The sequence below is a fragment of the Squalius cephalus genome, assembly GCF_949319135.1.
Source record: "Squalius cephalus genome assembly, chromosome: 25".
In the NCBI taxonomy this organism is placed as follows: Eukaryota; Metazoa; Chordata; class Actinopteri; order Cypriniformes; family Leuciscidae; genus Squalius; species Squalius cephalus.
In genome coordinates this window covers 5508867-5523895 of record NC_137146.1, presented here as the reverse complement: position 1 = coordinate 5523895, position 15029 = coordinate 5508867, and the positions used below count along the sequence as shown (strand labels likewise).

At 37.0% G+C, this 15029-nt stretch overlaps 1 protein-coding gene across 2 annotated transcripts in view; it reads right to left on the bottom strand.

Moving 5' to 3' along the window:
• agap3 (ArfGAP with GTPase domain, ankyrin repeat and PH domain 3) overlaps window positions 1-15029 on the bottom strand; it is a 157941-nt gene that overhangs the window by 16909 nt on the left and 126003 nt on the right. For both annotated transcript variants that reach the window (XM_079863064.1, XM_079863063.1), the window contains exons 13-16: window positions 13801-13962; window positions 2096-2250; window positions 1893-1983; window positions 1095-1317 (exon numbers count right to left, since the gene is read on the bottom strand). In XM_079863064.1, coding sequence (XP_079719190.1) covers window positions 1095-1317; window positions 1893-1983; window positions 2096-2250; window positions 13801-13962 — 631 coding nt within the window. The remainder of the gene's footprint in view (window positions 1-1094; window positions 1318-1892; window positions 1984-2095; window positions 2251-13800; window positions 13963-15029) is intronic.

Below are 15029 nucleotides of genomic sequence, written 5' to 3'. Positions count from 1 at the left end.
GGAGTGACTGATACACCCCCCTGAGTGATGGATAGCTGTCAGAGCCATTGAGAGCTCTCAATTCAGCCCCAAGGGGAGTGCTTTGGGACTGTAATAGTGTCCTTAATTGCCACCAAAAACACTCTTTTCTCCAGGTCATTAGACAGATTGGGAACGTTAGAGCGCGTGTCAGGCTTAAAGGGGGGAAACACCTCGAGACATGGCCTGGGACCAGAGCAGGTGAGCAGCTTCAGACAATGGTCTATGGACCCTATTATCTCCTGAAGCATCTCATCTTCTTCAAACAGCACTAATGGACCGATGATTGGGTGAACACTCAGACACAATTCAGTCATTGATCATATAACTGACACTGGATGCAAGGCTTACTTGAATATGCTTCCATACCCTGAACAAAGAGTCCATTGTAGCCTCTTCCCTTACAATACTACACTTCACTTTCTTTAATACTTAAAGCTGCAATGTTTAATGTCAAACAATGCAAAACAAAACCATCTTAGAACGTTTAACTTGAAGTCCAACTCCAAACATTATTAAAATTGACCAGACGAGCTGCCATTTGGTATTAGTATATGCAAACTAGTGTGTAGGCAATTATTTATGTAGTATTAAGTCAACAGTTATGTTTTCAGTTGAGTTTCAAGATTAATTGTTTTATTGAAAAAACAATTTGTGAAAAAGTGTTTAGTAAAGAACAAAACAAATCCTGTGATTCATAATGCAATTTAAAAAAAGCTCCAGGTTTGCTGTGCATCTTTGTATTGCTGCACAATGAGGCCAAAATTGTATTTAATAATAATAAAAATTTCATCTTTAAACGTTAAACCACCTTTTTTTTGGTTGAAAACCACAGGAAGCCCTTAAAGCTTCTTTTTTTGTTGACAATAAACACTTCTCATTACAAGTTTGGGAAGATGTTTGTGAATCAAAAGGAAAGTTGCTAGCAAACTGGATGGAAACCTGGCTAATAACGTAACAAAAATAATTTGACAGTTAACAAACTTTATAATCTATTATAATCAGAGTTGTTGCTTGAATTCATGGTGCCTAGGACAAAAGAATCTTCCAGCTAATGCTTTGGACAGGGAACCCACCTGGTGCTGTCTACCCCGGGTTTGGTGTATTCCTCCACACAGCCCTCCCATACGCTGTTGGCCATGGCGTTCCCGATGGCAGTCATCACCATGCTGAGCTCCACCGGCCAGTCGTCCAGGTCCAGAGACCGCACACGGGACAGATGTGTACCCAGGTTCCTGTGCATCCCGGAGCACTCGATACAGATCAGAGCGCCGAGGTTCAGACTAGCCCAGTCTGGATCTGAGGGTCAGAGACAATTACATTTCAGTGTACCATAGCAAATCGGCACTGTACACATTTCAAGGTCGGATATGGGTCATTTTCAGCAATGACTATGCCAACCTTTAAGGAATAGTTGACCAAATAATGAATATTTCCTGATTATTTACTCACCCCAAGGCCATCCAAGATGTATATGACTTTCTTTCCTCAGCCGAAGAGAAATTAAGGTTTTGGAGGAAAACATTCCAGGATTTAATGCAAGTGAATGGTGTACAATGTAGACCAAAAAAAAAAAAAAAAATCCAGGAAGGTTTTCCTCCAAAACCTAAATTTCTCGTCGGCTGTGAAAAGAAAGAAATACACACCTTGGGGAGAATAAATAATCAGGACATTTTCATTTAGTGAAAAACTATTCCATATCCCAGATTTTGTACAAATGTGGGTGAAACTATCCAAAACAAAACAAAAATTATTACAATTATTTTTATGTAGTTTAATTATTCTAATGTAGTTTATCACATTATGGCAAATATCTAATGAAATGAGACTAGCTTCACGTTCAGAAATGGGTGCCGTCACAAAGTCTCACTCACTGGGGGCGTCACAGTCTGCACAGAAGCTGTTTCCCCTCACGTTCCTGATGGACTGGATGGTCAATGCATCACTCTGGCTTCCTAATCGAGACTGCGTGCCATAACAATTCAGATATTACAATGTGGAAAGAGCAGAGGGGTTTGTTTGAGTGTGCATAAAACAATATTTCCACGGTACCAACATTTACATAATACCATCTTACCTTGTTCTTGCTGCTCTCACAGGACTGCAGACTGGCAAATATCTGGCTCTCAATGGCTTGGACCCAGAGTTCTCGTTCCTCAAACGTGGAAGCCTCAAAGTGCCACATCTGACCCGTCAACGACACAATGATGAACTCAAAGGCGTCTTCTTGCTCTGAAACACACCAAATGTGAGATGGGTTATACACAGTGATCAGCTCTGAAAACGACAAGAATGTCTGTGCAAATGATTTATGGGTCCACAATGAAAGCAAAACTGTTATGTAACATGGCACAACTTCATTACACAATTATCTGAACATATTTGATGTTTGATATATAATTATTAACACTTTAAGACTTTATTTAACTCATTTAAGACTGTGCTTGCGAGGATACTCGACTTTTGGCGTTCTCTTTTGTGTCTTATTATGCGTTAAATATTTGTAATGCCTTAAACTGGAAAAATGAATCACACGCATGTTAATTTTGACAGCCCTTATATATATATATATATATATAAATGAAATATTTATAAAATTATATATATTTCTTAATTGAAAATAAAAAGTAAATATATCTTAATAAAAATAAATTATTCAAATTAAACATAAAAAAATGTAATTATTCATTTTAATTGTAGATTAATGAAAAAGAAAAAAAACAGGATATACTGTATATGCCATTATTTCCAAGTTAGCGATCATCTTCACTGAAGGCTGCAAGCACAAACATTTAAATGGCCAATATCCAAGGTGCATTATGGGTATCTGCGATTAGTGTCAGTTGCTGTTGTTCATCAGCATCGTAAAATCCAAGTGATTAAAAAGGTAAATACATCTATTAGAGTACTTATCTCATTACCAGTGAAGACTCATTATTATTGCAGCTGCCTAAATAGAATATAATGTGGGTTAATCATTCTGGTCACAGTAATTTCCACATCGCAAAAGCACACGCGAGGTACTGCAATGTTTCTCCGGAGCTCAAATGAGGGGCGAGAGGTGAAAAACAGACCATCATTTCTGCAATTTGCTCAACATTCATTTCAAAACCATGATTACTTTGATGTGTACGTGACGATGATTACACACACGAGTATTGCGGCCGATGAAGCTGCATGAGGCGAAAAGAAGTTCACAGACTCAATCACTGCAGTAGTTTTACAGAAAAAAGGCCGTTTATTAGCCTTAAAATCCACAAAATAACTCCATTTATTGACGCCCACCGTCAATGATCATTAACACATTATTGAGGTCTCATTTTTAGAGAAATTATCATGAAGTATCAAGGTCAATATGCCAACCCTGTTAATTTTTTTCTTTCTTTGTTAATTTAAATCTTTCCACACTGTGATATATATATATATATATATATATATATATAAAAAACAGGGTTAGCTATAATAATGTAATCTGAAAATTCTATATTTTTATACGTTTCAAGTATTTTATTATTATTATTATTCTTTTATTATTATTATTATTTATTTTTGATGGTCCAATGAATTACATAATTTATAAATGAAAGCTACTTTATCTTTTTATTTATTTATTGGAACTTAACGGACATAAACCAAAAGATGGGATTATTCATTACAAATTATTGTTAAACGGTACATTGAGGCATGTCCCGCTCGGTATCTCATATATCTACCATAAACAAAACAGCAACATTTCTACCAGATGACACATTTCTACCATCATACCGCCCAGCCTTATATAAAAACTATGCACACAACTTTAAATTCAAATGAAATGCTGTTGAGTAGGGTTTTAAGGCAGTGGTTTATCTTGAATGTGAAGCATATAGATCTCCGTCTTCTCTCATCTCCAATCAATAATCTCCATATGATGACTTGAACCGATCCGCTCAACACATGCGTATCATTGTAAAAGACTCCCGTTCACTTCAGCAGAGAACTTGGCCTCAAGCGAATGGCAACAATCCAATTAGTTTGACACCCTCCTCAATTACCCGATTTATTCACGGGACTTGACTCCAGGTCAGGGATCAATACAGAGCCAGCAGCTTTGTGTCTAAATCAAGGACTAAAGGGTGAAGGTCCGTCGCCCCAGTTGATCTCTCTTCTTTGTTTACATTTCATGCTTCTTTTTGCTGGAAATGAACCACAAGCGTAAGCCTGGATACACAATGTGAATAAATATGTCGAACAAAGGTCGCTAGAATTCATTTAGGAGGTTTCCTACACTCCTAGAAGAAAGGTTTTATAAAGACGGGTCTGTCATAGAACCTTTCGGGGTTCCCATAATGGATAATTTTATGGATTTATTTGTAATTAATTTTTTTATTTCTCCTTATATAAAACCTTTTTGGCATAAAGTGTTCTTTAAAATTGAGTCAAGAACCCTAGGGTTCTATATAGAATCACATCTTTTTTTTCTAAGAGTGGTCAAAATAAGGGAACATATTTCATTTTTGGCACAAATTAAACCACTCAAAACTTCTGTTTTTAGTAACGAACAAATTGTGCAAACATCATATTTGAATGCTATTATTTCATACTTTAGTATCACAGAAGGGAATATATTGTATTTGGATAACATTCTGGCTGTTGTGATATAGTTTCTCTCCTGTCTGCTATTATGAACAGCAAAACAATTATCTTGCATTCCACTGTCAAATGATTATACACCTCTGCATCCGAACACAAACAATTACTCTGTTGGCTGGCCATCTGATAAATTAGCCATTACAACAGGTAATTTCAATGTGGAATTATAATAAAGAAGAAAAAAAAAAATCTGTTTCTGATGTTTGAAACCACAGAAAATAAAAGCTAAGCCAAAATCTTTTTGTGCTTTAGTTGTTAAGCAGAACACAAAATTACAGTAATTGTTACTTCGGTGATATTTCTTTAATGAAAAGGAGTGTGAAAGTTTATTTCTAAATCTCAAAAACAAGGCAGAGAATACTCAGTGTGTCTGGGATTCAAAATCTACACTGTAAAAAAAAAAAGTTTCTGCCTAAAAGTACAATCAACTTGGATGCTTAAGTCATTTAAATTACATTAAACTAAATTAGTTGAATCTTGTATAACATGAAAAAAAGTTGAAAATTGCTTAACTTATTTTGATGAGTTGAAGCAATGTAAAAACATTTGTTGTCTTAACTTGCATAGCATTTAAACTCAAAATGCTATATCAGAATCAACAGTAGTTCAGTCAAAAGGAAAATCACCTGACAATTTCACTTCTCAGAAAATGAAATGTTGATGTCAAATGAATTGAATGAATTGTTGTATGTCAAGATCAATAATTCCAATTTTTTGAACTAATCAAAATGTTAGCTTCACATACAACTGTAATCAAATGCACAATTCTTTAGGTTACAGATTATTGATGTTTTACACAAAGCAATTAAAAGCACAAAAGTCAAAGTATTAACTCAAACTAGATATATTATACTACCAAAACTAGTTTGCACGCTTGACTGAATTTACAGAATTAGGTACACCTGTTCAATTTGATTGTTAACACAAATATCTAATCAGCCAATCACACGGAAGCATGTAGACATGGTCAAGACGATCTGCTGAAGTTCAAGCTGAGCATCAGAATGATGAAGAGAGGTGATTTAAGTGACTTTGAACGTGGCATGGTTGTTGGTGCCAGCATCCGGTGAGCGGTGCGTGAGGAGGTCAGAGGAGAATGGAGATACTGGTTCAGCTGATAGAAAGGCAACAGTAACTCAAACAACCACAACAGAGGTCTGCAGAAGAGCATCTCTAAACACACAACACATCAAACCTTGGAGCAGAAGAGCATCTCTGAACACACAACACATCAAACCTTGGAGCAGAAGAGCATCCCTGAACACACAACACTTCAGACCTTGGAGCAGAAGAGCATCTCTGAACACACAACACTTCAAACCTTGGAGCAGAAGAGCATCTCTGAACACACAACACTTCAAACCTTGAAGCAGAAGAGCATCTCTGAACACACAACACTTCAAACCTTGAATCAGAAGAGCATCTCTGAACACACAACACTTCAAACCTTGAAGCAGAAGAGCATCTCTGAACACACAACACTTCAAACCTTGAATCAGAAGAGCATCTCTGAACACTCAACACTTCAAAACTTGGAGCAGAAGAGCATCTCTGAACACACAACACTTCAAACCTTGAATCAGAAGAGCATCTCTGAAAACTCAACACTTCAAAACTTGGAGCAGAAGAGCATCTCTGAACACACAACACTTCAGACCTTGGAGCAGAAGTGCATCTCTGAACACACAACACTTCAGACCTTGGAGCAGAAGAGCATCTCTGAACACACAACACTTCAAACCTTGGAGCAGAAGAGCATCTCTGAACACACAACACTTCAGACCTTGAATCAGAAGAGCATCTCTGAACACTCAACACTTCAAAACTTGGAGCAGAAGAGCATCTCTGAACACACAACACTTCAAACCTTGAATCAGAAGAGCATCTCTGAAAACTCAACACTTCAAAACTTGGAGCAGAAGAGCATCTCTGAACACACAACACTTCAGACCTTGGAGCAGAAGTGCATCTCTGAACACACAACACTTCAGACCTTGGAGCAGAAGAGCATCTCTGAACACACAACACTTCAAACCTTGGAGCAGAAGAGCATCTCTGAACACACAACATGTCAAACCTTGGAGCAGAAGAGCATCTCTGAACACACAACACTTCAAACCTTGGAGCAGAAGAGCATCTCTGAACACACAACACATCAAACCTTGGAGCAGAAGAGCATCTCTGAACACACAACACTTCAAACCTTGAAGCAGAAGAGCATCTCTGAACACACAACACTTCAAACCTTGAAGCAGAAGAGCATCTCTGAACACACAACACTTCAAACCTTGGAGCAGAAGAGCATCTCTGAACACACAACATGTCAAACCTTGGAGCAGAAGAGCATCTCTGAACACACAACACTTCAAACCTTGGAGCAGAAGAGCATCTCTGAACACACAACACATCAAACCTTGGAGCAGAAGAGCATCTCTGAACACACAACACTTCAAACCTTGAAGCAGAAGAGCATCTCTGAACACACAACACTTCAAACCTTGAAGCAGAAGAGCATCTCTGAACACACAACATGTCAAACCTTGGAGCAGAAGAGCATCTCTGAACACACAACACTTCAAACCTTGAAGCAGAAGAGCATCTCTGAACACACAACACTTCAAACCTTGAAGCAGAAGAGCATCTCTGAACACACAACACATCAAACCTTGGAGCAGAAGAGCATCTCTGAACACACAACACTTCAGACCTTGGAGCAGAAGTGCATCTCTGAACACACAACACTTCAGACCTTGGAGCAGAAGAGCATCTCTGAACACACAACACATCAAACCTTGGAGCAGAAGAGCATCTCTGAACACACAACATGTCAAACCTTGGAGCAGAAGAGCATCTCTGAACACACAACACTTCAAACCTTGGAGCAGAAGAGCATCTCTGAACACACAACACATCAAACCTTGGAGCAGAAGAGCATCTCTGAACACACAACACTTCAAACCTTGGAGCAGAAGAGCATCTCTGAACACACAACACATCAAACCTTGGAGCAGAAGAGCATCTCTGAACACACAACACTTCAAACCTTGAAGCAGAAGAGCATCTCTGAACACACAACACTTCAAACCTTGAAGCAGAAGAGCATCTCTGAATACACAACACTTCAAACCTTGAAGCAGAAGAGCATCTCTGAACACACAACACTTCAAACCTTGAAGCAGAAGAGAATCTCTGAACACACAACACTTCAAACCTTGAAGCAGAAGAGCATCTCTGAACACACAACACTTCAAACCTTGAAGCAGAAGAGCATCTCTGAACACACAACACTTCAGACCTTGAAGCAGAAGAGCATCTCTGAACACACAACACTTCAGACCTTGGAGCAGAAGAGCATCTCTGAACACACAACACATCAAACCTTGGAGCAGAAGAGCATCTCTGAACACACAACACTTCAGACCTTGGAGCAGAAGAGCATCTCTGAACACACAACACTTCAAACCTTGAAGCAGAAGAGCATCTCTGAACACACAACACATCAAACCTTGGAGCAGAAGAGCATCTCTGAACACACAACACTTCAGACCTTGGAGCAGAAGAGCTACAGAAGACACACCAGTGACACTCCTGTCAGATGAGAACAGAACTGAGGCTCACACAGGCTCACCAATGGATAATAGAAGAAAACTTTGCCTGGTCTGATGAGTCTTAATTTCTGCTGTGATATTCAGATGGTCTGAAAGACCATGAAACAACATGAAAACATGGATCTGTCCTGCCTCGTATCAACAGTTCAGGCTTCTGGTGGTGTAATGAAGTGGAGGATAATTTCTTGGCACACTTTGAGCCTTTAGTACCAAATACCAATTGAGCATCGTTTAATCGCCACAGTCTACCTGAGCATTGTTGCTGACCGTGTCCATCTCTTTATGACCACAGCGTACACATCTTCTGATGGCTAATTCAGCAGGATAAGCTGGCATGCCACAAAGCTCAAATCATCTCAAACTGGTTTCTTGATCATGACAGTGAGTTGACTAAACTCAAACGACCTCTACAGTCACAGATCTCAGTCAATAGAGCAGCTCTGAGATGTGGTGGAACGAGAGATTTCATCATGGATGCTCAGCCGACAAATCTTCAGCATCATCATGTCAGTATGGACCAAAATCTCTGATGAATGTTTCCAGCACCCTGTTGAATCTTTGTCATGAAGAATAAAGGTAGTTCTGAAGGCAAAAGAGGGTCCAACCTGGTACTTCTTTCATTTAAATTTGATTAAATATAAACTATTTAAAAGCATCTTCATGATGCTGGTTGAATGAATCTCCAGAATGAGCAGAGCTAGATTCTAGACAGAAGGAGAAGCTCAAATAAGATTCTTTTAATTAGTTTAAATATTTGTTGGTTGTTCCCATACGTTCACATGTGTTATTTCACAGTATTGACGACTTGACTTTAATTCGAAAATCAGAAAAAATACTAAAAGTATTTGTATGTGTGTCCCAAACGTATGACTGGTAGTGTAGGTCCAAGAGAATAAAAGTGAAAATGTGCTGCACTATAGGAAAATAAGAAAGCATATTCTCTAAAAAAATTACCAATAGACTCTAAGGTCTGTTGATGTAAAATGTGCAATAACACAAGCTCCCAATCAGCCACTGGTGCTCAGAAACTAGCAGTAATGAGACGGAGCCGAGCAGGTTCTGCCTGACTACATCCAGTTAAAATCCAATCTGAGGGACTGGAGGCAAAGAGGGCAGAAACAACTTACCTTAATTAATACGCTACAATAAAAGAAAGATAACAACATCTAAAACCACAGTCTTTCTCTCCTCCTCTTCTCCTGGCCCTTGCAATCATTCATTCATGTTTCTATTCTTTCTGCATTTACAGAATGTTCAAAGGTTTGGAGTTTTTTTTAAAGGCTCATCAAGGCTGCATTTATATGATCAAAAACACAGTAAAAACAGAAATATTATCAAATATTATTATGATTTAAAATAACTGTTTTCTATTCGAATACGTTTTAAAACGTAATTTATTCCTGTAATGCAAAGCTGAATTTTCAGCATCATTCCTCCAGTCTTCAGTGTCACATGATCCTTCAGAAATCATTCTAATATGCTGATTTGCAGCTCCAGAAACATTTATTATTATTATCAATTTTAAAAACAGTTGTGATGCTTCAAATTTTTGTGTAAACCGTGATACATTTTTCAGGATTCTTCGATGAATAGAAAGTTAAAAAAGAACATTTATTTGAAATAGAAATCATCTTTAACATTTTAAACGTCTTTACTGTCAATCTACTAGTGATTTAATAGTACGCTAAGAGTTATGCAAATTAAGTCGGGCGGGACTTGATCTCATCCATCAGGATCTGATCGGATGAAGGGGTGAAACATGTTAGGTTTTGATGTGATTGATTTTTCCACGCAGAAATGCAGAAAACATTTTTTCTTGTTTTAAGTAATGTGTACTGTAAATCAAGCACAATAAGACCAGTAACACTTACTGGGACACTAAGTCGATTTTGGCCTTTAAGTTGAGATCCATTTCAACCCGAAAAAAAAAAAAAAAAAGAAGCAAATTAGCACAGAGAGAGAGAGAGAGAAAGAAGGAAAGGAAAAACGAAGTCACAACATTTACTCAAGTGCATCGTGTCTAATCGAGGCAGATGCTTCTACTCCAAACGCCCTCTGGGTCACACGCCTGCTCCGGTACCACATCTGGACCTGCCAGTGTGACCCGATTGCTATTCCGTCAGAGCACTCCGCCACGCGACCACAAATCCATCAAATCAGCGCCGGCACAAAGCCGCGAGGGCTTTAAGTCGAGGTGTGTGTGCGTGTGTGTTGCTTTAAAAACTCCGAAACCTTGAATCCAACACATGTGTGCTAGTACACTAAACAGGACCGGGCCTATAGAGATGCTAGCTGGTGTGTAAGAATTAACGGGCAGCTGGGAGGAACCAGACCTGCCTGTGCCATCTGTAAATGTCAGCAGTGGCGTTTGCTCATTTTACACATCATTAAAGGCAATATTCCTAACCTGTATTAGAGCAATCAGCACGCGCCCATTACTGACACGGGCCTGGGGGGATACGGGCCAAACACTGAGGAGGCGAGAACGCATTCAGCGTCTCCATCAGACACACACACACACAGTGTAAACAAAAACACCCCCTATGTACACACACACTTCAAACAATGAACTGAAGGTAAATGCAGACAGAAACACTCCAACAATGACCTGATGCGCATGAATGTACAAATATATTTGTGCAATCACATTTTATCTTCTTTAAAAGGTATAACAGAGACACAGGGGTACGAGGAACCACCAGCACCAGTGTAAAACCACATGACGCTTCATCCGCTGCTGGCTGTCTGCAAACTGGGTACGTGTATTTATCAGCCTGCAGGATCAAAACTAGTAATGCCACATGCACAGCATTACATTAGTGTAAAACGGTTTAAAAGTTAAAACTATTGATCTTCATATTTAGTATTTAGGTGAGAAACTGATTTGGCCTTAATTAGCTGTAATCAGAGATTGTCTGATATTTTATTTGACCTTTATTGATTATTAGTTTTGATTTTCAATAATCGATAAGTAGAAATGATATTTAATTATACTTTATTTTCTGCCACAATGGTAACTAAATGATCATATCATTATATATGTATGTATATATATATATATATATATATATATATAAATATAAAAACACGATTATATATACTAAATAACAACAATAATAGTTACTATTATTTTTATTATTAATAATAATATATTAGATTAAATCTTTCATATGCAATATTAAAATAATTTTAAATATATATATATATATAAAAACAAATAATAATAATAATAATCATAACAACAACAATTACTATTATTTTTAATCAATAAAAATATATTATTAATAAAAAATTTGATTAAATTTCATATTTAAAAATGTAATTGTTATATATTTTTAAATAACTAGTAATAATAATAATAACATACTACTGTTATACTATACTAATAATAAATTAGATTTAATATTTACAATTTAAATAACTAATAACTATAATATATGTTAAGCTAAAGCTTAAAAAGTTGAATTATTATTCAGAAAGTACACAATTTGTGATTCACATTTTAAACAGCACACTATAACGCATTCAATACAATATAATTTTATGTTATATTTAATTTTATTTGCTATAAAAGAAAAAAGTTCTGCAATGACAATGCAACTCTTTGAAATAAATAGATCTGTAAAGAGTGCATGGAAGACTACAGGAAAATAGCCCAGATTAATCAAGATCAGACGAGCAGAGCAGATCTTTTTACTGTACGTGAGTGAAGATAAAGGTGCTGTTGCAAAGAAAGGCATTAAAGCTCCTGTCAGTCGACTCAGTGGGAACCCTGGATCATCTTGTAAGCACCTGAGATGTTCATTATACCGCTGTTCATCCAGCAGGAATGGAGGAGATGCTCCACTGAAGCTGTTCAAATGGAGAGTCTCTGTGTGCAGAGGAATTAAAGGCCTGTTTGCTGTTAGATTAAACTTACACTTGAACTCAAATTCAGGGTCTAAACGGTTTAAATGGTCACAGCCTGCTTGAATCAAATGGATTCATTCAGAAGAATCAGCACTGAAATGAACTGATTCACTATGAGCTTTCTCAATGCTCCCAGCAAGCACACTTTTGCCCTCAACAATTCATTTAGTTGTCTAAGCACGTCTTAATTGTGGATAAGTAAAACCATCAACTGCCTAAGACTATTCGTGAATCAGAGCTGTAAATATCTTCCAGACTTCCCAGAGACGTTCGCTCATGAAGCAAAGAACAAAAAAGTTGCCTCACCTTCTTAGAGAGCGACAGCACATTTGATTTATGATGCTTCACAACAGCTAAAATTCGATTTCTGCCAGCATTCGGCGCTTTTGATTGCCCCGTAAATGAGATAAACTGATAGCAATTTATTCAAGGATCCAAGCTCCCCCTACACCCCTCCTACTCCTCTGCCTTCAGTAGATACTACTTGCTCCATATGAGTGATTCTCATACTTAAGCAATATGTCTGTATTCTGCATGCACTCACTAGAACAGACAAGCGCACACTAATAGAACCTTTCAGACTGTACAGAGGCGAAGACGACGATGTTCATGATGGAAGTTCTCACCAAAATCTGTCCGCACACACAATCCGCCTCTGTTATTCTGCCAGATGACCAAGTAAAGCTTAAGTAAATCAAAGGTTAGACCTCATATTCTCGAGGAACTGTCAATTATACCACACGTAATGAGACAGAACGAACGCTAAGAACGTCTTTAACTCGTTCCTTATCAGTGCTGCGATGGGAAACGAGCATGTCTGTGATCCCTTGAGCTTGTAATGTCGTTCATACACATTTAAAACCAATAACATAGTCACAATAGTGAAGCTGGATCATTTGAGGCTATTCTAGCTCATGAAAAAACACAATTAAACTTGATTCTGGTAACGTTTGGGATAAGCTAAATAGCTTCTGTCTGAAAAGAAGGGAAAAAACAATAAAAATGGATTAAAAAAAAAATGGTTTAAATGCTAATCCCTCTTAAATGTCTTTATACCATCTATAGACATTTATTTCTATTTTAAGTGCTTGAACATGGTCTTTGTGTGATGTCAAAGTCGCACATTGGCTGTATGTGTATTAATAAAATGATTTTCCCAAAAAAACAACAAATTTATTAAGAAGCACCAGTGACATAGTCATTGATGGACAGCGTCCATCTAGTTGATGGATTTTGCCTATTGGCAACAGAATAGCCTGAGGGATGTGCTTTTGTTTCCTCAATAACAACCAATTAGGAGACTGTATTTGTCATTGGGACGGGCAATAAAACCAAAGTGGCACCGTGTTCATGACACATCATCTTTGTTGCACATGGCACAGAACAATGGATCAAATCGAAGTGTTTTCTAATTCAGAAAAGGATTAAATTACTTTATTAGCCACAGGCCAACTGGACTTTTTTTTATTTGATAGCATTTTCTCACTAAAACAAACCTACACCTGCTAAAACTGCTACTGATGCCTGCAAATCTACTGCTGTTTATGTTGTTTTGTGAACCAATGGGACAGTGAGAAATGGTACATGGTCATTTTTTCTTACAAATAACACAAACAGTTTTGCGTCCCTTTACCTTCATTTCCTGCAGAAAGCCCGTCTGGTTTGGTGATGCCCGTGCTCTTTTTCCGCCTGTGTTTCTTGCGGTTGGCATGAGGTGACGGCGGAGGTTCAAGTTTGGGACTGGTGGCGCTGCTCATGCCAGGGGCGGAGCTGAGAGGATCTGTCATCCCATTGGCTGGAGGAAGGAAAACAGACATAAAGTTCAGTCAACAGAGTCTCTTACCTGAACTAATGACAAATAATAAGTATTATTATCTTATTATTTTAATAATTCTATAGTATATAGGGCTTGACATTAACTTTTTTGCTCACCAGCCGCTGTGGCTAGTGGTTTTCCAAAGTTACTAGCCACTCAGCATTTTCACTGGCCCCAATTTTAACATCGATACCATAGGGAAAAACAGCCATATAGATATTTTTTATATTATCTCTGATTTGGAAGCTGGTATATTAGGCTGCTGTCACTTTAAGACTTGACGCACGGATCCATTATACTGTTTTATATAGCCAATATATATATAAAACTATGCTCAATACGCGCAATCGAAATTCAAGCCCTGTAACACCAACAATATTCATCCGGAGCAAATGAAGCGAGTGAGTAAAAGGATGTGGGTTTGTGTCAACTCGCTGTCGGAGAGATTAAGATATTTCAGTATTGAAATGTTTTGAAAAATCAATATTTTTTGACAACACTAGATTGCACTTAGTTTATTATTTCAGATGCCTTTTTGAAAGACTACAATTGAAAAATGTAAAGTGTAAAATGTATGTAAATGTAAATCCAAAGTGGCTAGTAGGAGTGACTGAGTTACACACGCCACCGCTGAAATCCTCGGGTGTTAATGTCAAGCTTCGTATATACACATATATTTATATAATGCAATGTAAATATTTTTTTTTAAAAAACTAACAAAAAGTGTATTAGTATTTGCATAATACATTTGAATAAATATAAAAAGTATATAATATTTTGATATAAAAAAATATTGAATTCATATATATATATATATATATATATATATATATATATATATATATATATATATATATATATATATATATATATATATATATATATATATATATAAACTCATAATAATAATAATTATAATAAAAACATGTATTATTTGTATAAAAATATATAATAATTAGCGCTGTCAAATTGATTAATCATGATTAATCGCATCTAACATAAAAGTTTGTAAATATATAATATATGTGTGTGTATCTATTTATTTA